We start from the raw sequence: 27,675 nt of genomic DNA, 5'->3' as shown, positions 1-27,675 counted from the left end.
TGCGTAGCTGTGAGTGCTGGGCCAGCTCTTGAATGTCAGGGGCTGCTTTGCTTTTTCTCAAGCTATAGCTATCAATAAATAAATAAAAATCCCTGCCCACATAGAGCTTAAATTCTAGTGTGAAGAGAGAGACAGTAAACATAATAAATTTATCATGTAAGTTAAAAGGTGATTAGTACTGTGGGGACGTGCACAGGATTGGGGGGAATGTGTTCAAGAGAGAGGAAGTGGCAAGGTAAATCAAGGTTGGTCTCACTGAGAAGGTAACAGACAGGTAAGAAGCTGGATCGAGGAGTAGGACTTTATATCCCCACCATTGTAGGAGCTTCTTTACTTTCAGAGATAAAGGAATCGACTGGAGAGTTTGAACAAAACAATGATTTGATTTGACTTATTTTCCAGTAGAGCTACTTGGGCCATTGTGTTGAGACTAGACTGCAGGTCAAGGGGAGAAGAAGCCGGGAGACCAATTAAAGGCTTGCAGAGTGGTCACAGTGGAGGGGCTAAGAAGTGATGTGGTTCTGAATGTATCTGAAAGTGGAGCTAGTAAACGGTGCTTAATAGATTGGATGTGGCTTGTGAAAAAGAGAAGAGTGAAGGATGAATCCAAGATTTCGGTTCTGGTTGATCAAAACGATTTTGTTGCCCTTTCCTGAGATGAGGAAGACTTCAGGAGGAGCAGGTTTGAGGTGAGGGCAGGTCAGGAATTCAGTCTTGGATGTAAGTTTGAAATATGCTAGACACCCAGGAGGAGATATCAAGTGGGCAGTTGGATATATGGGACAGGTTTAGGCTAGATATGGGAATTTTCAGTGAATGGGTTATATTAAAACCACAAGACTAAATGAGATCACCTAGAGAGCGAGCATAAATAAAGTTCCAAACACCGAGTGCTGGAACACTCCAACACAGAGGGCTCAGGGAGAAGATGAGCCTGAGAAGGAATGGCGAGTGAGGTAGGAAGAGAATCACTCATTTCAAAAGATTTCTTGAGTACCAGGCACCAGCGTAGATACTGGGGTTGCAAACATTGTGGGGCCACTCACTGAGGTAGGGGACATGGGAGGAAGCAGATTTAAAGGGAAGGTTAATGAGTTTGGTTTTAGACATTTTGAATTGCAGGTTGTCCTGTGGGACAACCAGCAGGAAGTTGGAAATTTTGGTCTGGAGCCTAGGGAATTCAGGACCAGAAAGAGTCATGACCATGTGAATATATTTAGCTTTTATTTTTTTGAATATTTATTTAATCCTTAGTAAATGGCCACATTCAATATCATAAATATACTCTGGAGAAGGTGATAGTGATATTTAAAACCATGTAAAATATTAACCCAAAAAACTGTGACACAGGCTGGCCACTGCTTATATTTAGTTTCCCTAAGGGGTTCCTGTCTTATACTTAATTGGTCTTCATTTGCTGAAAATCTTTTGAAAAGTTCTTAGTTAATATCCATTAGAAATAGAGCTTATCAGCCACATAGCACAGGGAGATCAGCTCGCTGCTTTGCGACTACCTAGAGGGATGGGATAGCGAGGTTGGAGGGAGACACAAGAGGGAGGAGGTATGGGGATATATGTATATGTATAGCTGATTCACTTTGTTATAAAGCAGAAACTAACACACCATTGTAAAGCAATTATACTCCAATAAAGATGTTAAAAAAAAGAGTTTCTCCTTTACACATACTTATATATAAATTTACTTGGACTAATTAATAAAAAGAAAAGCATATATATTTAAAAAAAGAAATAGAGCTTATAGCTTGTAAACATTCTGAATAAGATCGTATTTTAAAAGGGAGGGTATTTTAATATGCCTATGTTTTAATATGTTAGTTTCTTTTCTATAGTGGTCAGTTAGAGTGACCTTATTTACAAAACCTCCTTTGCTGTCACAAAAGGTGTGAAAGGAAACTGTCTTGTTTTAGCTTGTGAGTTTTTCTAAACACTTAAATATCCTCTTGCAGATGATTGTTACATTACCTTTCTCTTCTGTGGTTTGTCATTACAGCCACTGTATGATGCCGCTTACCTTACAATGTACAATATCTGCTTCACATCCTTGCCCATCCTGGCCTACAGTCTACTGGAACAGCACATCAACATTGACACTCTGACCTCAGATCCCCGATTATATATGTAAGTTGAACATATGTAAGTTAACCCCCCGCCCCAGACTTTCAAAATTGTGGATTTCATTTTATCTACAGGTAGGAAGGACACAGAACTGCCCTCCTGGTTTGATTACATGGTTCTGTTCTGCATTTTTAGCTACTTAAACCAAACCATCCAGCTGGAAAATGATGTATTTCCTAGGTATTGATATATGTCCTGTAGTTGAATGGGTATGAATTATTTAGTTCAAAATCAGTAATTCCTAAAACTTTGCCCACATTGTCATAGAGTTCTAGAGTCTTGGATGGAGACACAATAGTTTAACTACCTGCCACCCCCCACCTCCCCCAAGAAGGGCCACACAAAGATCTCTTCCAGTTTAGAATATTGATCCCTCCCTGTAATGGATTGAACTGATGATGTTATGTTAGGCTTTCTCTTGTAAACTGCCCCTGAAATATAGCCTCCAGAGTGCTTTGTTAGCTGCATTCTAAAATGGCATTGTTGTAAAACAATTAAGTCATCAAGCCATTGTATTCATTTTGTGTTAGTTGGAAATAGATGCTTTTCTCTATGGGTGGGGGACTTGGCACTAGCCCCAGTTGCTTAACCTTTGATTAAATTAGATTTTTATAAGTGAAGCTTACAGCTAAAGATAAAGATATTAATTTACAGCAGGTTGTAAGCGTTGCTAAATAGTGGGTAGCAAGTGCAATAGAGAGACTTGGGTGTGATTCATTGGTGCGAAGTGAAGGTGCACAAATTTAAAGGATGACTTTAACCAGTATGACTCATGAAACTCACATCTAGGAATTGTTAGACTTAACCAGGTTTATAAAATTAGTTGTCATTTTAAAGGTATTTATTATAAAAAGTTTAAAACATGCAAAGAGTGTAGCAAAAATACTATTTATATAGTGAACTTCCCTGTCCTTACCACTCAGCTTCAACAATTATCAATTCAGGGCCAATCCTGCTTCATTAATAACCTTGTCTTATCTATCAAGGACTTATTTTGAAGCAAATATCAAACTATATAAAATAGTTATTTCAGCATGTATCTTTTACATGTACTGTTATAACAGTACACTATCATACCTAAAAATTTAACAAGTCATATCATCAAATATCCAGTCAGTGCTCAAATGTTTCCAGTTGACTCAATTTCTTTTTATGGCATGCTTGTTTGAAACAGTATATAAGGCCCATATACTTCAGTTGGTTAATATGCTTCTTGAGACTCTCTTAATCTGTAGGTTAACTTGGCAAGTTATTTGTTAACGAAACCAGATAATTTATCTTGTAGCATTTCCCCCAATCTAGAGTTTGCTGATTGCCTCCTCATGGCGGTAACATATTCTGCTTTTCCCTGTATTTCTTGCAAAGTGTATTGTTAGATCTAAAGGGGAATCGTAGAAATCTTGGTAGAAATCTTGCAGAGCATCAGCTCTCACACCTTCTTTTTTTTAAAAGAATGAGGACCCAGGGCCCAGAAATGACTTGCCTAAGGACACAGCGTGTAACAAGAGGCCAGAGCAAGATCAGATTTCTATCCTCCTGATGACCGGCCCTGTGCTCTTTTCCACAGGCTGGTGGTTTTCAAAGATTGAGTAGCAGTGTTCTGTTTTCAGACAACAACTAAAGCGAAGACCAGTAGTGCAGTTACTCTGGTTGAAGAGGGCTTTGGGTGGCAGTGAGCAGAATGCCTCCCGTTCAGTCCCACCAAGAGCTCTAGCTAATCGCCTGCACTCTGATCCCAGCTCTGCCACTGACTCTGTGGCCTTGCTCAGGTTACTTGACTGAGATGGGCCTCAGTTTCCTCTTCAGTAACAATAGATCCAATCACAATGTTTTGGGGGAGGATTAAATGAGTGACTACATGTAAAAACTTACAGTGGTGCCTGGCACATAGTAAGTTTTCAATAGATGGTAGCTATTAATCTTATTATTCTAATACCCTTCTCCACATAACTTCAGGGCTATGCTGAGCAATTTCTTTTTGTTTGTTTGGTTTTGGGTTTTTTTGGTTGGTTTTTTTGTGTGTGTGTGTGGTACGCAGGCCTCTCACTGTTGTGGCCTCTCCTGTTGTGGAGCACAGGCTCCGGACGCGCAGGCTCAGCAGCCATGGCTCACGGGCCCAGCCGCTCCGCGGCATGTGGGATCTTCCCGGACCGGGGCACAAACCCGTGTCACCTGCATCGGCAGGTGGACTCTCCACCACTGCGCCACCAGGGAAGCCCCGAGCACTTTCATACATTAAGAATGTTGAAAACTTGAAGCAAGCCGTTGAGTACAAATTATTAAGGGTTTCCATGAAGTTTTAGTTACCGCATGCAGGTGTAGGTCATGAATTTTTAAGCAATGTTGCATAGAGGGCATACTTGCCACATACGATGGAGAAATGAAAGCCATAGCATACCTATCACCCAGCCCAAAATGCAGCTTCCTGCCTGCCCGCTCTGATGAGACTGTGCTCTCAGCCTGTCACTGTATTGGAGATTGCTCTGTTACTCTGAGCATTCCTTTGTAAATGTGAAGCTCTAGTCTTCATATGTGTCTCTCTCTGCATTTGTACCACTTAATGTTACTTGTGGCCTTGTGTAGCATATTAATATCACCTTCGGGGACTTAGTGACACAGGAGTTTACCAAAAGTTTTGATGTGAAATGTGACATAATTGGATCTTTTCATATTTTTTGAGAGAAATTTGAAAAGTAAACTGTAGTTCTTTTCTAGAGGGTAGAGGCATAGTCTGTTTCTTATACAACTTTAAAAGGCAAAAGAAAGGTCCTGGTACACCTACTGTCTCCCATTGTATGGAGGTGCTCAGGCCTGTGCTGCTGGTCAACCGCTCCCCCCCCCCCAATCTTCACTCCCTCGTGTTGCCCCTCACGTTGGCTATCATATTCTGAGTTAACAACAGGTTCATCATTCACCTGAGCGCAGCTAGAAAACCTCAACTATAACCCAACACACCATGACTCCCCTTCCTTTCTTCCCATGGCATGTAATGTAAATCCAGTGACTGGCTGGAAAGACAGGAACCACTTCCTGCCTCAGCCCAAGTCAGTGACTCTCAAAAGCCTCATTGGCTGGCAGTTGCTGGGCCCTCCTTGCAAGGATCTTTAAGGGAGGTGCCTTCCCTGTGGCTCCCAGTTGCCTTGGGAACACGACTTACTGGCTGTGGGGAGAGCTTGTTTCTGGGAAGCAGCTATACCTCTTTCCCCCTGCAATTTTCCCAAGGCAAACAGCAGCGTATTGCTTTATGCATCCCCCTACATTGCTGATTTCTGTGTGCACCTGGAAATCCTAGTACGCAAAAGTTGCATAATTGCTATTTTTTCAGGAAACCCTACAGCACTCCATACCAACTGAACAAGGATCAGTTGTATTTACATCACAAAGGTCTTTCTTATTCATTACAGCCCAGTGACATTCTTGGTAGTATTGGCAACAGGTGTGCTATTTCAGTGATTACATACCTTTTGATAAATGTTAAGAGGAATTTGAAATAGAAGCTAAAAGAATTCCATGCACAGACCCATCTTCTTTTTGCCCCATTAGAGTTGTTAGCCTTCTTCAACATTCTGACTTGTACCCAGAAGACTGCTATTTTGGACAGATGTTAAACTTTTGATCTGGCCACCTGCCATTTATCAAAGCATGGCTGTACAGCTTCAAACATGTTATTTGACTCAATTTTTAAAATATAAAGGCTACCCCAAGACCTAAGAAAGGTTAAATTCCCAGGCAGAAATCTTGATTAAACAAAATATTTTAACAATCATAGTTGCAAAGCCATGGTAGCTTGGTTGAGAGCATGTGATTTAAAGTCACATCAGTCTAGGATTGTATACTAGCTCTGTCCCTTACTAACTGAGTGAACTCTGGCATACTGCTGTACTAGTGGTTCCCAAACTTTACTGCACATTACAATTACCTGGGGAGTTTTTAAATTATCCTGGTTGCCCAGGTTACACCTCATGCCAGTTAAATCAGAATGAGGGTGGGAGCCAGACATCAATGTTTCTAAAGATCCCCTGGTGAATCTAATGTGCATCAAAGTTTGGAAACCATTATGATACACCTTTGTGAGGCTCATTATTTGTAAATGGTAGTGATAAGAGCCTATCTCATGTGGGTTTTGTGTATACAAAAATGGACGATGTAAAACTCTTAACCCACTTTTATAAGCGTATAATAAGTACTCAGTAAATGAGATCTAATTATTATTGATGATATTATTATTGTCAGTGGCCAGAATTTTAACTTAGAAGCACTTTGACAGTTTACTGCAACACCTCAGACAGGAGGTGATTGCACAAAGACAAACCTGCAGCTCGGTCTGGGCTTTTATCAAAAGCTTACCAGTCCCTCAGGGATAGCTCCCTTCATTCTAATAGGGTCAAACCCCATGCGCACCTTTGGCGTTTCACTGTATCTTTAAATTAACAGCCTACAGAGATTCATTAACTTGTGTTTCTTCCCATTTCTCAATAGGAAAATTTCTGGAAATGCCATGCTACAGTTGGGCCCCTTCTTATATTGGACATTTCTGGCTGCATTTGAAGGAACAGTGTTCTTCTTTGGGACTTATTTTCTTTTTCAGACTTCATCCTTAGAAGAAAATGCAAAGGTAAAAAAGAAAAACATCATTACATCTTTTAGTATTACAAGCATGGCTTAATTTTTTTCCATAGGCACTGGATCTATCATACACATACTCTAGCTGTAATCATTTTGCAAATTATTTTTCTAAAGGTATGGTATTTAGTTCTCACAGTGTCCTTAGAACAATAGAAGTGTTGAAGTGAGAAATCACTTCCTGCATGCACGGCTAACTAGACAGCTTATGTGCAAACCTCTGGAAGCTTAACTTGGCTGTAATTTTACTAGATGAACAGAGTTCTTGGGATTTCAGACTTTAGACCCATACACTTTGATGTGAGCAAGGCTTTTCCTGTTTTAAAAGAAGTGTCTGTCCCTACTCAGTTCTTACTCATAGTGGCCTTCCATGCTTAGAGTGGAAGGGGGTAGCTGCCGTATGTTTGCAGTATTTGCCCAATAATTAGGGAATTCCCTTCTCTTCCTCCTTCCTTTCCACATGGGAGCATAGTGTTTTCCAGAAAGGCTACACAGATCCTGCCAGTATCTTCCCAGCCAGCGACTACATAGGTCAGCATCTGCATTGGGGTGATTTTGCCCTGGCTGTGCTCTAGGAGAGAATTGCCAATGGGGTGAGGTCTTCCAGCAGCCACACAGTGGAAAATCAAACCCACCACCTTGCTTGCTGCTTTCACTATGTTCTTTGCTATTTCTGGGCTTCCTCTTTTATGGTCATTCATTGGTTATAATCATATGAAGCAAAGCAAAGGTTCAAAAAGACTTTATGAGTACACTGACTATGTCTAGAGCCGAGACAGTCAACATCTGTTACAGAAGTGATAGGCTCAGTGAATTTGAATGATACTTTGAAATTAGGTACTACAATTAGAACCTCTCTAATTTGGACTAACAGAAATCAGTTTAGTATGAATCCATTAAAATTATTAATCACTGAGTAACTGCTGAGGAAATACAGATCTAGTACTTTAGAGTAGACACATGTAGCATTTGCCAGGGAGACGGCCCTACTAAATCTCTCTGTGCATCCTCGGGCCAGTCCCTTCAGTTTTCCAAGTCACCTTTACCCAACAGTAAGAAGAAGAAATTCGATTTTATGATTTCTCAGGTCCCTTCAGCTTTATGACTGATTCTGTAACTCCAACTTTTTATTTTGTATTTATTTGCCACATAAATTGTATAGAGCTGACTGTACCCTCCTGCAATTCTATTGACATGGTTCATTTGCTCAGCAAAGTCTACTGGTGGTGCATGGGGAGCCTCAACCCACCCTGTGTCCAAGTCATCACTCATTTTGAGTTCATGAAGTCCAAATGAATTAGATTTTATTGTATATTGTTTGCTAAAATTACAATAAGTATAAGGACTACTATCAGCAATTAAATATAACACCATGTACGATTTGATCAAATCCTTTTTTTGCTATTAACCTTAATTTTTGTTTTTATTTTTTTAAAACCTTTTACATTTCATTTTCTGTTTTAATGTTATGCATTCAGATCTTGACAGCGTTTGGTAAGCATATGTGCCATTCATTGCCATCGTTTGGGTTTATATACATGGTATCTGCTTTTCTTTGATGTGCACATTCTGACAACTCTAATATTTACAGCCACAAAATTAGACTCTATTTTATTTGTTTTTTATTGAGACATAATTGACATATAACATTATATTAGTTTCAGGTATATAACATAAGGATTCGATATTTCTATGTACTGAATGGTCACCAAAGTAAGTCTAGTTACCCTCTGTCATCATATACTCTATTTTTAAAATGTGAGTTCATTTGTCTGCAAATTAGTCTTTATTTATACATAGAGATCTTTAGATCTATATTATAGGAAAAGCCTATATCAAACTCTTTAGATACAGGAGCCATCCAAATGACTTGTTTTTATGAACGTTACTGTTAGTGGAATAGGGTTTTTCCTGCCTGTATCACACCAGTGTGTTCCCTGTTTTATGCTTCATGGAATCACGAAATAAACCCTACCAACCACACATGTGGTATAGCTCTCCAAGAAAATTTAGGCTCACAGTAAAAGCCAGCATTTTGGCCTGATCTTTTGAGCAGATATTTCCCTAAACAATTTATACAAAAATCTTTGGCAATTACACTCAAGATTAAACTTGGCTGTTTATTTTTTTTAAGCAAGCTTGTATATTCATGGTACACGTAATTGTTGAATGTTTTTCAGGTATATGGAAACTGGACTTTTGGAACCATTGTTTTTACAGTCTTAGTATTCACCGTAACTCTGAAGGTTAGATTTTTATTTATTCAAATATATTTAACACCATTTTTATAATACTTTCTGGTCTTATATCTTTTTTGTCTTCTAATCTTTATTTTTACTGCGAGTTGTTATTCAAGTCTGAATGCTTACTAAAGTTATGTGTGATATTAGAGATTTGGACATTTATATACTATTTGTGATCCATTTTTTCCAGTATATTGCCTATCCTCTTTTTTTTAATACGCCATACTTATATTGGAAATCTGTTCCTTCTTTCCTGCTATTTTTGAGATGTTAAGTGGTATATAAATGGGCTGTGTGTATGTGTGTGTTTCCATGTTAAGTACTTGAATATTTTTTAAGTTATATATCTGTTTAAGAATGCCAGTCCTTAAAGGAATTTGGGTACTTAAGACAGTTGAATATAGGTGTCCATGAGCAAGATATGTGTGCGAAAGAGCTTGGTAGTGATGACGTTTTGTATAATGTATTCATCACTGAAATTTACCCGTATTTGTGATGAAATGCATAAGAATATACAGCAGGTAACATACAACAAAGGCAGTTTTGACAAAATCATTGGCATTAACCTGCAGCCATGTAATAATGCTGCGTTCTGAATACTACCCTTGAGGTTCATGAGTTGGGACTCCCTTATAGTTGAAGGTATAATTAAAATTATTTTGATCATTCCAGTAATAAACACCTCACATGGGGTTCAGGAATGAGTACCTTTAAATGAATTCCAGTATGCCCAGTGGCCAGAATTAGAATTCAGAAGTATAAATGACAAAGGACCTCTAATCATTTCCCCTCTGAATTTTTATACCTGCTTCATTTCTCGTACCGAATACAACTAACATGTTTGCATTATTCATCTACTATTTCAGTAATATTTTAGGACTGCAAAAGAAAATGTTACAATTCATCTCAGTTTAGCCACTTACTATCTGGATGTCCTTGGGCAAGTGACCTCGTTTCTCAGTACTTACATTTCCTCTTCTATAAAATGGAGATAAAAGTACCACCCACCTCTCTTAGGATTTTTTTTGTGAGAAGTCAATTAGTGAATACATATAAAGCAGTTAGAATGGGGTCTGGCACATAGAATGTGCTCAGTACAATAGATGCTAGTTGTTATTTACTATTATGTCTCATAGGATCATAATTTGAAAGGGAATCCTCCCCACCCTTTTTTACCCCTGGCCTTGCACATGGCCCCAGGGCTTCCAAGCACCCTTCATAGCTAAAGTTGGCCTTGCTGCAGCAACTTTCACCTGTCCCTCAATATCCATCCACTCCCTCTTCTCTGCATGGGTATTACTGTGGCATGTTCCCTAGCAGCCAGAGGCTGGAAATTCAAGACAATGTTATCAGTATCCTGTTTATAAGTGAGCAACTGTTAACAGATTGCTGAGGAGCAGGGTGTCACAGCAAGTAACAAAACAAACACCACCTCCTCTTCAGAAATTAAATGCCCTGGATATTAGGCCATGTGGCCCAGAAATTTTAAGCAAGCAGAGTGGACCATACTTTTTATTTTTAGATTGCATTTGAAAATCCCAGGTGCCACAATCTGAAGAAACAAGCAGCCCTGGAAGAAACATGAGAGGATTAAAATCTAAGGCAACTGAAAATGTTATTAATTTAATGGAGTAGATACCGACTTTGCAATTGAAAAATTGCACACTACATAGACCCCACAGTCCATGGCTCCATGATGCCTGACGTGTAGAGCTAGTTGCCTTTGCATTTAGTAACCCTCATCTGTTGTGTTTGAGCTCTCACGACTCCTTTGTGTAGTTTGTCTTCTCTTCCTAGCTACTCTCTCCCTCTCCTCCTGCTTTTCAGTATGCCTGCCTCCACCAGCCAGGCCTTCTCCTTTTGCCGTCAGCTCCCTGACCGCCACCACTTAAAGACGCGGGGCTCCAGTCTCTGGGATGTTACCATTACCTCATTCCTTGCCCTTCCTTCAGTAGTGAGGCATCTGCAGCTGTACTTGCTTGACCACACCTCCATGCCTGTACTCCTAGAGTCTAAATGCCTGAGGGCAGAGCTCTTTGAAAAGTCTGGGTTCTGTTCTTCTAGTGCCATTCTCTTCTGGTTGCCTGGCCCAAGCTAGATCCTCCCACAGGTATCATATTGTGTATAAGTTGTCAAATACCATCAGATACGGCCTGGTACAGTTTGTACTCATCATGAAATCTCTTGTGTTGTATCCTTTCAGCTCGCCTTGGATACTCGTTTCTGGACATGGATAAACCACTTTGTGATTTGGGGTTCTTTAGCATTTTATGTATTTTTCTCATTCTTCTGGGGAGGAATTATATGGTAAGCTACTGTACGTGTGTAATACGTAAATAACAAAATACATATATAGGTACATTGTATATGCAAACATTAATTATACTTTTAAAGTTTTGATTATATAAGATGGCAAGTCTTCAATATTAATGGACTGGAAGTTACTTCTAGCCAGTAATGCTGCTATTTCAGGTAAGATTTCAAATGCAAGTATATAGACTGCACCAGTTACTCAAAAGACCTCCCTTCTGGTAGCCCCTGTCCAAATCTTCCGACCTGAAGGTGTGTAAACATCTCTCTGTGAAACGAAACTAATTTCTAGCATGACCTCCCATGTGATTTCCAGTAGAAATACTCATCCTATGAAGTTTCTACACAATATAGTGGCCAATAGATACAGTATTATCCATTTGGACCCTGTTCTCTCTTTATGGTATATTACTCTCCTTCTTGTCACTACAGATGTGCTCAAGAGATAGAATATATATCACTTAATACTCAGAGGGTTATATTTGAAATCACCGTCCCATTGTTTTGGGGGAGGTAAAGGTAGACTCTCTAGCTTGGATTTAAAGTTCATTCTGTTCATCTTGGTTCAGTAGATGTTTATTCAGAATCTGTTTTGTGTGAGGCACTCTATGGGATACAGAAATGAATAGCCTGTACCCCTGCCTCAAGGAGACTAGAGTCCAGTGAGGGGCACATAAGCTGTGATTGGGAGAGTTATAAGGAATGAAAATAAGTTAGATTTTCATCTCCTTTCCTTACTCCCAGAGGCCTATATTTTGTTTTTTAATATCACAGTTTTCATTAATTGGTGACTTCCCCTGACAAGGATGCCAGCAGCAGAGACCAGGACTAGAGTAAGCCATAGGGTAAGATTCTAGGAGTACATATTTTCACTGGTTTGAGCAAAATCATACGTACAAAACAGTCCATATTATCACAGAGATGTGGGGATCATGTTTATGTCCCTTGAGACTTAATTAGAAGAAACTCTTACTGTTTTGGAAAGCTTTTTAAAATAAAAGCCTGAAGAAATAAAAATACGGACAACCTAATCACTTATGGAAATAGCAGCTTCAGAAAGTATAATTACAGCATTTATTTGACACCTATATAAATAATTATTGAAGCAGTGAAGCTGAAGGAAGTCTGTTTTCTTTAATAATATACAAATGAATCAAAGTTGATTAACCAAATACACAATACACAATTGTAAGGTCATAATTCTGTCTAGGAACCTGTGTAATCAGTATCTGAACTAATTATGCAAAATTTCCACAAGAATGAAATGTTTCTAGCAAACTAAAGTTTCTCACTCTTTCCAGACTATTCCTTATTAATTAACATAAATCCTTTAAATGATTTAAGATATTGTCACACCTGTTTCTATTCATTAGAGATGGTTACTAAAAATGAAATGTTAATAAATCTGTTTTATTTTGTTGCCTATAGTGCTATCCTTAAGTAGACCTGTGTGAGTTGAGCTACTACATGAATATAAAATTTATATTATAAAGCAACCAAGAAAATGTGACTAGAAACTGTAATACTTCAGCTGAATGCTGATTGCAGCTAATCTCCAGACATGCTCAGCCCTGAGGCATTGTGACTCACCCCTCTTTGGGGATGGGCAGTGAGAATGATGATTTCTGATCCCCAAACCCCATCCAGGAATAATAATTTTTGTTTTTTACTGCTCCTCTGCAAAACTCCATAGATGCCATCAAAATCAAAAAGAAAAATGTGGAGCTTTTAATCACAGAGAGGGTACTGTGCAAAAGAATACCCTGTGACGACTAGGTGTCAATTGTCTGCTGGACCCTTATTGTGCCTCAGTTAACTGCCTAGAAGATTAGTCAGGGTGCCCTTCTGAATTAGAGTGGGAATAGAGCTCTGTAGAAATCTTTTCTTTATGGTAGGAACCCTAGAAAACTTGTTTAGCCTGGACCTCATAAGTTTCTCCACCTCACTATTGTGCTCACAATCTATTCCACATATATTCCACAGTCTAGTCCTCAGCTGTGTAGAGCCACGAGCTTGATTTTATCATGTTACATGAGAGTGCACAAACATGAATGTGTAAATGAGAAACCAGTTTATCTTCAGTGAGCACTATTTGTGATCTACTCAATGGCACCAACCACTTATCTACCTAAGGCTCCTCATCCAAGGACAGTCTGATGTATACCCCAACCTTGAGCAGCTGCTTTGCACTTCCTGCCCCTCAGCTTCAGACAACGTTCATCCTAGCCTAGTGAGGCTCTCTGTGGTTCAGCTCCGGCAGGGAAGGGAAACTGGCTGGACTTCTCAGTGGTCGCCTAACAGTTCAGTGGAAGACTGAACCCTGCAGAATGAGGCGTTCTCCTGGATTTCTGGACCCCAAGGCTTAATGTGTGATTAGCAATATTCTTCTGTCAACCTACTTGGCACACACTCGTACTCAATATATATTTGTGGATGAGAATGGTAGATTCCTCCCATTCGAGAGAGAAAATCTCTACAGTGCTTGTTATGTTTACATAGGGGTTTTGTGGGCGGGGGGTGGGGAGTGGTAATAAAAATGTCTTTTAAATTTCCAAATGTAGACCAGAAATCCTTTCTTATATTAAAAAAACAGCCAAGGAAGTAAAATGTTTGTTAGCATAAAAATTAATCATCATTTCTCATGAATATCTCTGAAGCTCCAGCATTTTCTTTTTTTTTATTATTTTATTTTATTTTATTTATTTTTGGCTGCATTAGGTCTTCGTTGCTGCTGCGCGGGCTTTCTCTAGTTGTGGCGAGCGGGGGCTACTCTTCGTTGCGGCGCGTGGACTTCCCATTGCGGTGGCTTCTCTTGTCACGGAGCACGGGCTCTAGGCGCGTGGGCTTCAGTAGTTGTGGCGTGCGGGCTCAGGAGTTGTGGCTCACGGGCTCTAGAGTGCAGGCTCAGTAGTTGTGGTGCACAGGCTTAGTTGCTCTGCAGCATGTGGGATCTTCCCGGACCAGGGCTCAAACCCTTGTCCCCTGCATTGGCAGGCGGATTCTTAACCACTGCACCACCAGGGAAGCCCTCCAGCATTTTCTAATGCAAATAAATGTTCTCCAGTTGGCAGCTTTAAAATTGATCGCTTAGTTGTTTTCAAGCCAAATGCATTTTAGCATCTTTTTTCCCCTTTGATTATCATTCCTTTCCTTTCTAAACATTTAGTAAATGAAATCGGTTTACTACTTCTGGGTCGTCCTAAAGAAAATTATTTTTATTAATGTACGTAACAAGGATTCCTTTTAAATACAAAAGTTTCAGTTACACTACTGTTTCATATAACAGGAACTGATTTGTTTTTCCATTATGTATTTTCTTTCCACTCTAGGCCTTTTCTCAAACAACAGAGAATGTATTTTGTATTTGCTCAAATGCTGTCTTCTGTATCCACATGGTTGGCCATAGTTCTTCTAATATTTATCAGCCTTTTCCCTGAGATTCTCCTGATAGTATTAAAGAATGTAAGAAGAAGAAGTGCCAGGGTAAGAACTAAGTTTATATTACCACCTGATTTTTGGAAGGGGCTTCAATATCTGCCGTGAACTAAAAACTTTATTTAGAGAATTGCATTAGTTACAGCATGTTAAACCCCTCCTTACAGGTTCATCACTTAATTTCCTCTTCTGCATAAAAAGTATAGTAAAAAACTTCGTTATCCAATGCAGGTGGTAAGTAGATTCCTTAATAGTGTTCTATGTGACCTTTAGCAATCCATATGGAGTATCTCATATGCTCCATATGGAATTTTAAACAGAAAAAAATGATTTTTTTTTAATTTAACCTAGAATTTTCACACTGGGAATTTCCACACCAACATTCCAGCTTTAACCTTAGAAATTTCCCCATGGGTTGTTTGCAGATTTTTTTTTTTAGTTGATAATCCCAATTTGCCTCTTTCAAACCTTTCCCCTTCCTTTAATTATAGTGCTGCTTAATCTCTGTGTTGCTTCTAGCCCTGTCTGTCCAGCAGTATATTTGAACCAAAGAGAATTCCTTGGATGTGGTTTCTACATCCTTCCCCTCTTGAACACACTTGTAAAAATTCGAGATTGTTTTATGAGTGTGTTTTTATTTTTGCTGCTTATATGGTAAATTTTTTGCGGGAATGAGAAGTTATTACCCTCTGTCAGCCTAATCGCTTGGCCCTGCATTGTCTGATATCTTTTGAGCCTTTCTGAAAAAGCCTTTAAACTGAAAGGGATAGATTAGCCTTGAAAATAAAACTTCTGGCAAATTTTGACCAACATGTTAATTAAATATGTCATATTCCTACCAACACTAGCTCATTTTGCCAAACAAAACCCTGTTTCGATCGTATTGACACCAATTAGATCTTGTAGCCCCTCCAAGGCAATATTTTCAAGAAGTAGACTAAGCTATATCTACCTGATCTATTTCATTAAATTTGCCAACCATTTTAGCCACAAAACTGGCTTGCCTTGATTTTTTTTTTTTTTTTTCCTATTGATTGATTCCAGTGGCTGGCATCATGCAGAATAGGGAACTAAAATGATTATAGTGGGAAAATCTTCAGTGATTAGATGTATAAGAGAGGAGCTTCAGCCCCACTCAAAAGCAGTAGATTATCAGTGGCATAAGCCACATTGATTCTTGCTATACACGGCCCAATCACTATATAGTTAGGTGGTCAGAACTGGCCTTAACTCCCTGCTTCTGCATGCCTTATGGGTGGAACTGCACACAGTAACGTTAACCTAAGACTGCCTTAATCTCTCTCTAATCCTTCCGGTAGACCCCCCACTAACTCCCTCCAGCCTGGTGTTTAGTCTTAGAATGGAAAAGTGGCATTTACTTGTCTGATTATACCTTTAATACCAGTTGAACAGGGATAAAACAGGTTCCTCCCAGAATGGCTCAAGTGGCAATTTGCATGAAGCCAAACAGAAAATGTCACAGTAAGAAATCTTTTGGTGCCTTGTTGTAATAGAGATTTGTCTAGGAAGGATCTCCTTATTTGGGAGTACACTTTGAGGAGTTCCTCGATGTTTTTCTTATTTGGGGTAATGGAGCTCATGCTAAATAATGGCTCACACCCAGCTTCATGCTGTAAAGATGAGACAAAAATCTCAGAAATCAAAACCTTCAAACATATCATCTTATTCTCTTCCTTAAGCCCTTTAAAAAAAAAATTAGACACTAGCTGGAGGTGACTTTTTTTTTTTGGTACGCGGGCCTCTCACTGTTGTGGCCTCTCCCGTTGCGGAGCACAGGCTCCGGACGCGCAGGCTCAGCGGCCATGGCTCACGGGCCCAGCCGCTCCGCGGCATGTGGGATCTTCCCGGACCGGGGCACGAACCCGTGTCCCCTGCATCGGCAGGTGGACTCTCAACCACTGCGCCACCACGGAAGCCCTGGAGGTGACTTTTATATAAATTAAATGGCTACTAAATATTTTAAATGTTTTTATATAAGTTAAATGGAGAGATGCTACAAGGTAGTCACAGATAAAGACTTAGAACATTTTCTTTCCGCACAAACAGCAGATTCCAAACTTCTGTTGAACGAAAGCATGGAGTTCTGGGACTGCGGCCCTTTTTACTTAGCAGTGTAGAATGTTTCCAGGGTTTAGCATGAGATTTGTTTGCCATGGATTATGTCCATGATAGGAGGAATTCCAGTGTCTGTACTGTAGCTTGGCATGCTGATATGCTAGAACAACCAGGAGAATTTCCATAATCACCTTCATTCGTTCACTCATTCATTCATTTATTCCTATCGTCATTGAACCAGTGAACATGTGTTGAACCACCTACTGATGAACATCTCTCTTTACATCCAGAGTCTGAAAGGCTAGATGGTTTTTCAGACTCTATGGGATTGTGAGACTTGCAGATGAGACAAAACATTGTGGGCACTCAGCAGCACTGCCTTTTTTTTTTTTCTTTTTTCTTTTTTTCCCCTTGTGAGAAAATGCAAGAGCAAAGTAGTGCATATGAATGCATAAAGGCCAACTGAAACATGGCAGCTATGACTACTCTGATAAGTCACATCTGTTTACACAAGGCTCTAGTTGGCCACATCAAAGAGGCAGAGGCCACTTCTAAGATAAAGGAGAAAAGAGTATTTTAATGACCAACAGTCTGGCATCCTGGGTGACTTCCTACTTTGTTCAATATCCCTTGCTAAGACATTGGCCTCATTGTAAAGAAACGCAAAGGACTCTTTTACACCGGGTCAGCCTCATACCTGACTGAATCCCTAATGGGGATTAGCTCGCGTGTGTCCCGAGCTAGAGGTAGAAGATCCCCCTGACTTCATCCAGTAAGCTAGGGATCCTTCGCATGTAGAGCCAGAAATGCCTGTGGTAAGTAGACTGCCAGTGCTATCCTCCTGTGAGTCTAGGCGGCTGCTTTAAGAAGGGGACTCAGCAGTGGATAGAGAAAATGTCTACGGCATTTGAGAAAGAAGCTAAACCATTTACATCCAACAATTATAGAAGCAGCCTTCTGTTGAATTCTATTCAGTTCAGCACACATTGCCCGAGGGTCGACTGTAAGCTAGCTGCTGTACTAGGTGGTAATCATTCAGAGGAGAAGCAGATGTAGCTCCCTCTCACAAGGAGCTCTCACTCTAGTTGAGTTATAGAGGGGACTTATTTGGAACACTTCTGTAAGCAGGTATAAACAGAACAGTAGATTCAATACTATGGCTTGTTGTAACACAGCTGGGCTATTTCAAGGTCCAAGTCACTACCTCCAGAAGCCTCCACCACAGCTGCGTTCTGTCATGATATTAGCATTAGAAAGAATTCTCTCTTCGAAAATAGGTTCCCCCACTCATTTAACTCAGGGGTAAATATTTTCACACCCTTATTTTCAGCAATGTAGTTAATTCTTGAGCTAAAGTCCCATCATTAAGGATCATAGGACTTTTCTTTAGCTTATGAACTGACAAAGCCTCATCGCCATGCTGCTGACAAGCGTATGATGAAACTATCATGGAGCACTGAACAGTGGTACAGCAGATAACACTTTAAAGGAAATTTAAAGTTTAGGATTTTGGTATTTCAAAAAGCTGTGTCCCCTCTTAAGCACATTTCTTGGGCTGTCTCTTAATCAGTGAAATACACCTGGACCTTCTGGCCAACTGGTAAATACCAGTTCCCATTTCCAGCAGAGGAATTTTCCACATATCTTTACGTAAAGTTTTCCCGTGTAAACCACCATGATCTAAAGGAGGCTTGACTTTGCCTAGTAGACATGGAAACACTATAATCTAATGAGAATGGACCCAGCAACATGGCCATACCTTGCATGTGAGGTCTGCACAAACAAGAGGAAACATTCCATTACGCAGGGAGCTCTTTCAGAGTGGAAGACAGGAAAAGGAAGAATGTCAGGTGTCTGAGCAAAATTCCCAGAGAAAGCACTTTGGAGAATACAATTTATCCTTATAATAACAATGGTGACAATGACGATTACTGTTGCAATCCTGACAGTGTCACATAGAACCAAGAGTTCTAAGGGTAACAGTCCTGTCATCTAAATTAGACAAATATAAAGTTGAATCCTAACATCGTGGCTGTTGAGGTGGACCTTTATGCATTGGCCTCTGACAAACTGCTACTTGAGCCAGAGTCAAAGCTCTCTAGATGACTGCAAAGGAATGTGGAAATTTCATACTGTTTTAATTATCTCCCATCCTTCTCACCCTCCCCCAACCAGTTGCTAGCTGTACCAGTTTTTTTATTGCTTTAATCTTTCCATGCTCTCTGCTGCCTTCTGTACTTTCATATTTCTTTTGTTTTCCTTTATAAAGTAACCTATTAACCCCTAAAATGTCTACTTCTTAGAAATACTTTTATCTCTGACCGTTGGGAACAAGGTTTTGAGCACACCAAAATGTGTTTCAGTTACAGTCTTAAATAGATGGGCTTGTATTTTAAACACAGGGTGGGTGATTTGGTATCATGTTAATCTTGTTGCAAGGTTTTTGCCCACAAAATAGAAGACAGAGCAATTTAAAATTTTTTTCTCAGAAACGAAATATTTATTTCTCTAGCTTTATCAATTGGTAATTTGCATGTTACCAACATGTCACCAACTGTATTTAAGGTAAAATGTGAACAGGAAAAAATGTAGTTATGTTAAAATATATATGAATAAATAAAAATATTTGCCTTTAGAAGTATAAATGTTTATTAGACTCTGTTAGATATATGTGTTACTTTAGCTGGTTTCTTTTTGTAAGCGTATTTCCATTAGCTGCTAAGGAGATAATATGGGTAATCTTGATTAGCAGAATCATTAAGCTCATCCACATAGTTGACCACTCATCTTCTGTTTTGCTTGAGCAATACCAAAACCAAGTCTATAAATTAGCCTATAGCTTCAGGCACAGAATAAGAAAAAATAAAACTAGCCTCTTAGGTTTTCTGATTAAACTGTAAGTTATCGATTTTTACTTTTTCTAAGTGTTTTAAAGGAAAAATTCATAGCTCTTCAGCCAACGCTTTTAAAGAGTCTCTATAGGAGAAAAGGGGGAAACTGATCAAATTACGTTAGAATAAAGGAAGTTAAAGATTGGTTCAGAGGTAAACGGCACTGAAGTGTGGTTTCGCCAACAGTTTTTCCATTATGTTAGTTTTGATTAGGTTTTTAACCTGGAACTGCCCAAGGGCAGTCAGTCCCTTCATATTCCATCTATGCAATTGGATAGGGGAGACAGTTACTTCAGTATAGACTGGTGATGGACCCTCAGCCTAGCTCTCTGACCAGTGGATTTTGAACAGTGTAAGCTACTGAGTTAATGATTAGAGATGAGCTTTATTTCAATGAGAAACATATTTTTAAATTACTTTATTCAAAATAGTCAATTTTCCCATTAAGAAAAAAAATTTTAATTGCTATACAGAGAAATAGTAGTTTGCTCATATAATAGACTATTCCTAACTCTAGCTCTACTTTTACTTCAGAAAGTAACGTCTTCAAAACTAACGTCATTTCAACTTCGAATTCTCAAGGTTTCTTTTTAAATGTCTTACATTTCAGAGAATATTTACTTTTTTTTTTCTTTTTGGTTTCTGCATTTCTCTTTTTTCTACTGCAATTTTCCACCTTTTGTGCAATTGTGAACAAGGTAACGAAACGCCTCCCTTCCTCAGGAACATCTACTATCTTCATGCTTTCTCAAACTTCCAGCAATCACAGTTTCTCTTGGAGTGAATAAGGTGATTTCCTTTCTTAATGTACCAACTTGCTTGCATTCTCATTTGCTTGACATCATTTTCTGATTCTTTATGAAAAATTCTCATGACTCATCTTTACATCTTCTATTGATACTTAAGAATATTTTGTCATTTTCCTTTAATCATTTGTTCACCTTCTCAAATTGTCACACTGGAGAGAAAGTGATTTTCAAAAACTTGGACTGTAGGTCTGTAGTCCCATTGGTTCCTGGTGGCAGTAGAAGCCACAGTGTGTTACAGCTAGTCTGTTCACTAAGACAGGAATGTTTTGCACAAATTTCTCTTTGTTCAGTACACTCACAGTACCGGCACAACTCTCAGAGGTGTTCACCAAAAGGATGGTAAGGTTTACTAATCGAACCATACTGACTTCATCAACCACATAACTTAACCAGTGTCATTTCAAAAACCCAAGTTTGCCACGTACTACTAATGTCTGTATTCTTCTACCATGAAAACAATTCAACTGGAGTTGGAGACTTTCTTAGGTCTTTAAATGTATTCATTTAAATGTTACGCATTTGCTGTAGTGTAATCATTTGTACTTTTGGCCAGAGGAGTAGTCTGTAGGAAATTATTTTTTTCTTCCTACATTTTTATCACCAGGTGGGTTAACCAATCTTCAAATGCTTTAAGTATCTTTACCTCACTATTACAGAGAAATCTGAGCTGTAAAAAGGCATCTGACTCATTATCCACCAGACCTTCAGTCAGACCTCTTCTTTTACGAACATTCTCAGACGAATCTAATATATTGTAACAGGTACCTAGTGTTAAACAAGCGGGCTGGCTTTAAAGAAACAGATTAACAGCATTATAAAGAAAAAATGAAAATATCACTCTCTAAATTTTCTCTGCTGTTGGTGTGGTGAACTTTATACTATTCTTTGCAAAAATATAAAGATGCATTACTTGGAATATGGAGGAATACATATTTTAAATTTGCCCAAATAAAATTTTAGGCATTTTCCAGAACTGAAGGGCAATACAGTATATTTAATTTATAAGGGGCATGTTGTCATGGCATCACGTGAAAACGCTTGTTAATACTGATTAGGAAATATAATTTTGATTTTAAGAGATGATTTGGAAAAACTGAAAATAAATATTCCAAAATTGCATCTGTATAATATCAAGTCAGTTTTAGCACTGCATGTTCTTTTGGGAATTATGTGAAAATAATTCAATGTGTTTGTACTTCCATGTGCTGTGTCTGTGTTTCCAGGTATATATTTAATGTCCTTGTAAATGTCTGATCCCCAAGTATATGTTAATGAACCAATCTACTGTAATCACTTTTTGTAGTGTCAAGTTTTATTCAAGCTAAATGTTTCAACTTTCAGAGGTAAAACCTTTCCTAGCCATTCAGGGGGATGCTAGCCTAATCATATAGAATGCTTCATAATTTTTCCAAAAGTGAGTAAATTAATTTTATAACATTGTTTCATTTACCCCCCCAAAAAAAAGATTTGGAAGGAATTGATATGCCATGGGAGGAATCCTTGAACTCAGAATGACTCCTCTACGTGTACTCTGTTTCCCACTGCAGGGGCCTCTGTCACCCTAGACCTTTAAAGGTCTTTTATCCATCCATGGGAATGTAGAATAATTCATGAATGAGGTTTACAAGCTTGTCAGCTTGGAAACAACTCTATATGGCTTAGGGCAGGGCTGTCTTTCATGCCCACATAAAAATTAATGATCATCATGAATGACAGTTGCAGGTCAGTTTGCTGTGATGCTAACAATTGTGAGTCCACCTCATAGGCCCATTTTTTCATCATCTGTCAACTTCCCTACCCTCCAGCAAAGAATAAAAATTGAGCTAATGGATTGAATCCATTGGTTCTTCTATCTCCTACTGTTCATCACAGTCTGCATCTGCAGTGTTATTTTGGAAGCCAATTCATTTTGTCTCAGTCTACATACATCCTTTTACCCATTTGGAGTGACTCACCTGCTTATGTTGTCCCTCAGTAATGAATCTGCTTCCCAGTAGCCTTCAAAGTCTTTGACTATTTTGTTCCAGATAGCCTTGTCCTAAGCTGTGTGATGCATTTTAGCTATACTGTTTCCAGTGAATTTTGTATCCCCCTGGATTGCTTGCCTTAGCTTGGTCTGTGGTTTGGGAGACTAGGCTGGGTAGCAGACACTGCTACTGCTTTTGGCCTCTCCAGGGCCTTAACTCCTACAATGCCTAACACAACTGAGGAAATTTTTTTCAAAAAACGATTGTTTTATTTTTAATGTAGTTATTTCTTCTAGGAATATATTTTCATGTGACATTATTTCTTCTCCAAGGAAAATATTTGGCAATTAGTTTAGCCACCGAGTTTGTCCCTTGGTTGATAAGGGAACTGCCTGACTCCTTTTATAAGTTCTCGATGTGAATGGCAACCTTATTTTGGTTAGGGTCACCCTGACCCTGCTACCTGGAGAAATAATATGAGAAAATGGAACATCAAAAGGAATGGAAGGTATTCTAAAGAACTTCTAGTCCAAGTATGGCAAGGAAGGTGCACCTAAAGGGGGAGAAAATAGTACACCCCTTAAGGCCCTCCACTACTCAGGTTTTAAAAAGTTGGATTTTTGAGTGGAGAATCAAGGGTCAGGTTGACTCCCTTGACGTAGGACTTCCACTTCTCCACATAGCTGATTTATACTCACTGATCAGTTGCCCTATCATGCCCCATCCTGATCATAGCATGTGATAGTGTTTAGAGGACAAAGAAGAATCTACAGATTTCTTAGGGAGATTTCTGTGGTTTCTTTTCTAAAAAGATGATGAATAAGAAAAACAGGAGTCAGTTGACTCATAGATACATGATCTACCAAAAAGAAAATTAACTTCAATATTATAGAGAGGAAACATGTTTCTTTAAGTAAAGGAAAAGTACTTTCATAACAGTCTTTCAAAACAATGTATCTTCAGACTTTGTCATAATTAACAACCAAAAAACAGTTGATGCATTCATTCAACATGTCCTGAGCATCTGCTGTGCGCCAGACACTGGGCTAGGTGCTAGAGATAGAAAGTTAAATAAAATGTCCCTGTTTTCATGTCCCTTCTGTCCCTCACAGACTAGAAGGGATCTTAGTGAGCTAAGCCTCTGCTGTCCTAGTGGTAAAAGTTCTTAAAAGAACCCTGGAGCAATCCAAAAGCAAAAAGCAAGTCTGAATCTATTCAGCTGACAAATGAATAAAGGATTCAAAATTGGTTATTGTGTCACTTTTTCTTTCCCTGCATGTGAATAAAACTTGGCAGCTTTGTTAAAACAATTGATTCATTCTCATAACAAAATTTACTACTTGATTTATTTTTGAAAATGCTGAACAGGTGGTTTTACATTATTATTAAGATAAAACTTTTAACTCTGTGTATTTTGAATCTTTCAGAATCCGAATCTTGAACTGCCTATGTTATTGTCCTACAAGCATATTGACAGTGGTTACAGCTAAAAGAAAGCATGAAGAAGCAACTACAAAAAGTTATCATCTCAGGATACTTGATATGCAACAAACTAAACCACTATCTTATGTCTAAGGTTCAGAGTAAATGTCCACTAAGATACCAAATGACTCTCTTAAGCATTTACAGTTATTGTAAGTAGCCGTTATGGCCAAAGCTCTAAGTTATGAATTATATGAAGGTTGAAAGCAAGAATATTTAGAATTTCTGGCTTTAGATAGAATAAAATAACTACCAAATGGGTGCCCTTTTAACCCATGAACTCTGAATGGATCTAAATACAATAGTATAAAGTAGAAGTCATGCAATGGGAATGAATAGATTTTGCTAATATTACTTTTTTTGCCTGGCAGAAGAAATAGGCAATTTAGATCACATTTCTTGTTCCTGCTGAATGATAATGTTAAATTATTTTTTTCAACATGTGAAAGGAATACTTGAAAATATAAGAGGACTAAATCAGTGCATCAGATAGTAGTTAATCCTTTCTGTTCACCCACATGCTAATTTTGTCTTGATAGAATATCCTTGCCAAAAAATAACTTGAAAGGTGGAAAGAATGTTAACCCTGGGTATTTTTGCAAAAATCAAAAGAAATTATTTATTTTTGTTCTTCTGGATTACACTTAATGAGTGTAAGGCTACTAGATTTGAAAAGAAAGCATTTCCAATCAGGAGCTCCTCAAAATAGTTAAGATATAATAGATTTTTCCAATATTAGTTTTACTGGGATCTGAGGCAAGATGGGCAGAACCACAGTTACATAAAAATAAAGGCCATTCTGAACATCAGTCTTTTATCATTTTTTTGTGGAGAGGAAGGAAGAATAGCTTAATTTCAAACTGTTAATGGTTTTTATTTGAAAGAGGTTGCATCTGTGCATATATGCAGCACTTTTTTTTTTTTTAACTTGCCGATTTGGGAGGAGGAAGGGTCCCTGGCACAACTCTGAACATGAATGTTGTCTCTCTCAGCAAACTTGGCTAGAGTAATGGTCTAACTCTAAACCACGAGATTCACCTTGGTAAAGTCCTTGACTTACTGGACTAGAGGGAGGTTTTAACCTCCTAAGGAGTTCACCTAAAACATATAAATGTGGTGTGTCTTTATTAAATGTTAAAATTAAACACACGCTTTTTTTGGGTATAAGTGACTACATTTGACTACTAGATTGAAATGGTCTTTTAAAAGGTATTTTCTTACCAGTTTCCATTCTTGGTTGTCTTCCTGGCATGCCTGTACTATTAGTGTTTCTATTGTACCTTGATTTGGAGAAGTAAGTATTAGATTCAATCTATACCAGTGTATTTATAAAGTCCATATGGCACATTTGATTCTTCCATTTATATTTTGTGTTAATGTTTAGGTGTAATTTTTCTTAAATTTTAGAAAGGACATAATTTCAGTTGTCAGAAACCATTCCATCATTACTGACCCTTTTTCATTATTTCATTTGTTCTCATATATCAGTATTATTTTTGAGTATTTTGTTAGGTGGCGTCACACCTTCCTAAGTGTGCTGTGTTCTAGTAGCCTAGTATTTGGGGCAGTCTGCTGAAAACCAAGTCAATATATTCTTTACCTATTCCAAAGAGCTAAAAAATCAGACCCAGGAAAGTTTTCGATGTTTTGTTGTTGTTCTTGTTTTTATAGTTGTTGCTGTATTGTTATTGTTGTTTTACATAAGAATTATAAGGACTGTGAATACAAAGAGCCGACCTTAATTAGAGAGGCTTGTTTAATGCAGACCATGGAGATTTGACATGATCAGAATATCTAGGGTAGTGGAAATATAACTGGTGGCATGTGAAATTCCTTGCATCCTGGAAGAAAGACAAGGGGGATTTAGAGTTGTGTCTAATAAGCTACACATTACACTGCAGCTCAGATTCATGATGGCAGTGATGTGTAATATCATGGCCTAGATCCTTGAGAGGGACCTGACTTTATTTTTTGAAAGATATTTATTTTATTAGTGAGCAAAACAATTGGTTAGCGTGGGGTTAGCAGATGGAATAACTTGAAGTAAGCCATCCAGTATTCCTATCACTACAATCTAACCACCTTATTTTGTGTCAGAGAAAGGGGTAAAATGTAATAATAGGATCATATACCCATCATTTGAATAATTTCGAACCACAAAACGTCCTTGTAGTTTTCACAGCTGTCCTCCACTGTTTGAGGATGTTACCTACGAAACGGAAAACATAAATTCCATATCTACCACATTTACACCAGCAGCAGTATAAAATACAAGCCTAAATTTGCAAAATCCATAATAATTTAGTGATGGAATTTTTTTAATAACATGCAGTATATAAATGTAGATTTTATGCAAGTGTTGACAAAATCATTTTTCAGCTTGCAAAATGGGACTGCAATATTACATTTTTCACTTCAGCAATTTTTTACATCGTTTTTGCTTTCTATAATGAATGTGAATGCCATCTTTTACGAATGCAACTTGCCTTTTTCATTACAGAAATTTTGTTTGATGTAATCAATAAACTTTGATATGATATGATTGATATTTTTAGCCTCTTTTTTGGGAAGGTCTGTCTGACGTAAAAGTAATATGGAAGCAATTTGGTGATGGGCAATACGTTTCTAATTTCCTCTTTGCCTGTACAATTCACAAATGACTGACCATTTCTGCATACGTTCAACTAGCACTTGAGGGCAATACCTAATTTGGGGAGTTTCCGATATTTGTGGGAGTTTTGAATAAGTCTGTATCTGGTTGCTGCATACGTAAAAGTCCAGCCAAATCAGCAAATACGTATTGAAAGTCTGCTGTGTGCTTGGCAGTGCTCACTCATTGGAGGTTGTACGATATATGGTCCCTGTCTGCATCCCATTGAAATCATTTGATTCTTAAGTGCCCAGAGATACAGAGATTTTACAGTAGTGTGTGTTTACGCCAAAGGTGTGTGTGTTTACACCAAAGGTGTGTGCGTACACCTTTCTGTCCCTTGCTCCCCTTCCCCTACACCTCTCTCCCCCTCTCCCCATCCCCCTTCCTTCCCTGTGTCGTTGCTCAGCCTGCATCTAAGGCCTTGTGAAAGTCCTTTTCCTTGAAAAACCCTGCCCTCCTTGACTTCTAAGAAACTAAAGTCTCCACTGTAGCTGGTTTCATTACGTTTTTACACTTCAGTCTCTATATTTTTGTAGTCTTTTAATCCTGTTAGTCTTTGACCTACATTTAGAGCATTTCCTCTTTTTTTGTTGTTGTAAAGTGGGAAATGTGCTATATTTGGAGGTAAGACCTGAGTTAAGTTTCAGCTTTGCCACTTGGAGCCATTCCCCTCTCAGTCCTCTTCTCGCCTATAAAATGATGTCTTGGGGGTGAAGGGTGATCAAATGAGGTAAAATATCATAATTGCTTTGTAAAATGTCATTTGCTAGTCAGCTGAATGCATTGCTATTTTTCTGTTAAGGGGTTTTGTTGTTGCTTTGACATTTTCAATGAATAGTTGTCATTTACCAAATTTTCATAGATATGTCTTAGATTCTTTCTACCTTCTTGGAATTAGTCTGTTCAGGTTTCCTTCCCTTCCCCCATCCAGCCTATTAAGACGCTGCCTCACTGTGGAGTCTGCCCAGGATTGGCCAATAAAGTAAGTATTGTGAGGGGCTGAGTGGTTTGGCCCCTTCAACAAGAAGCACATGCAAAGGTTAGGGGCTG

General features: G+C 38.5%; 1 protein-coding gene across 7 annotated transcripts in view; it reads left to right on the top strand.

Moving 5' to 3' along the window:
- Positions 1-26,505, top strand: part of ATP11C (ATPase phospholipid transporting 11C) — a 169,022-nt gene extending 142,517 nt beyond the window's left edge. For 3 of the 7 annotated variants that reach the window (XM_060292565.2, XM_060292568.2, XM_030844651.3), the window contains 7 exons: positions 2,012-2,139; positions 6,616-6,751; positions 8,940-9,005; positions 11,206-11,309; positions 14,642-14,795; positions 21,180-21,284; positions 23,918-26,505. In XM_060292565.2, the coding sequence (XP_060148548.1) occupies positions 2,012-2,139; positions 6,616-6,751; positions 8,940-9,005; positions 11,206-11,309; positions 14,642-14,795; positions 21,180-21,281 (690 nt within the window). In that variant the 3' untranslated portion in view covers positions 21,282-21,284; positions 23,918-26,505. Of the gene's footprint in view, positions 1-2,011; positions 2,140-6,615; positions 6,752-8,939; positions 9,006-11,205; positions 11,310-14,641; positions 14,796-14,914; positions 14,982-20,412; positions 20,504-21,179; positions 21,285-23,917 lie in introns of those variants that run through there. The other 4 variants (XM_060292566.2, XM_030844653.3, XM_060292567.1 and 1 more) reach the window with 4 other exon arrangements.
- Positions 26,506-27,675: the final 1,170 nt, after the last annotated feature.

Source organism: Globicephala melas, chromosome X (genome assembly GCF_963455315.2).
Source record: "Globicephala melas chromosome X, mGloMel1.2, whole genome shotgun sequence".
Classification (NCBI taxonomy): Eukaryota; Metazoa; Chordata; class Mammalia; order Artiodactyla; family Delphinidae; genus Globicephala; species Globicephala melas.
Note: the sequence above shows the minus strand (reverse complement) of the source record. Positions and strands in the feature narration are given on the sequence as shown.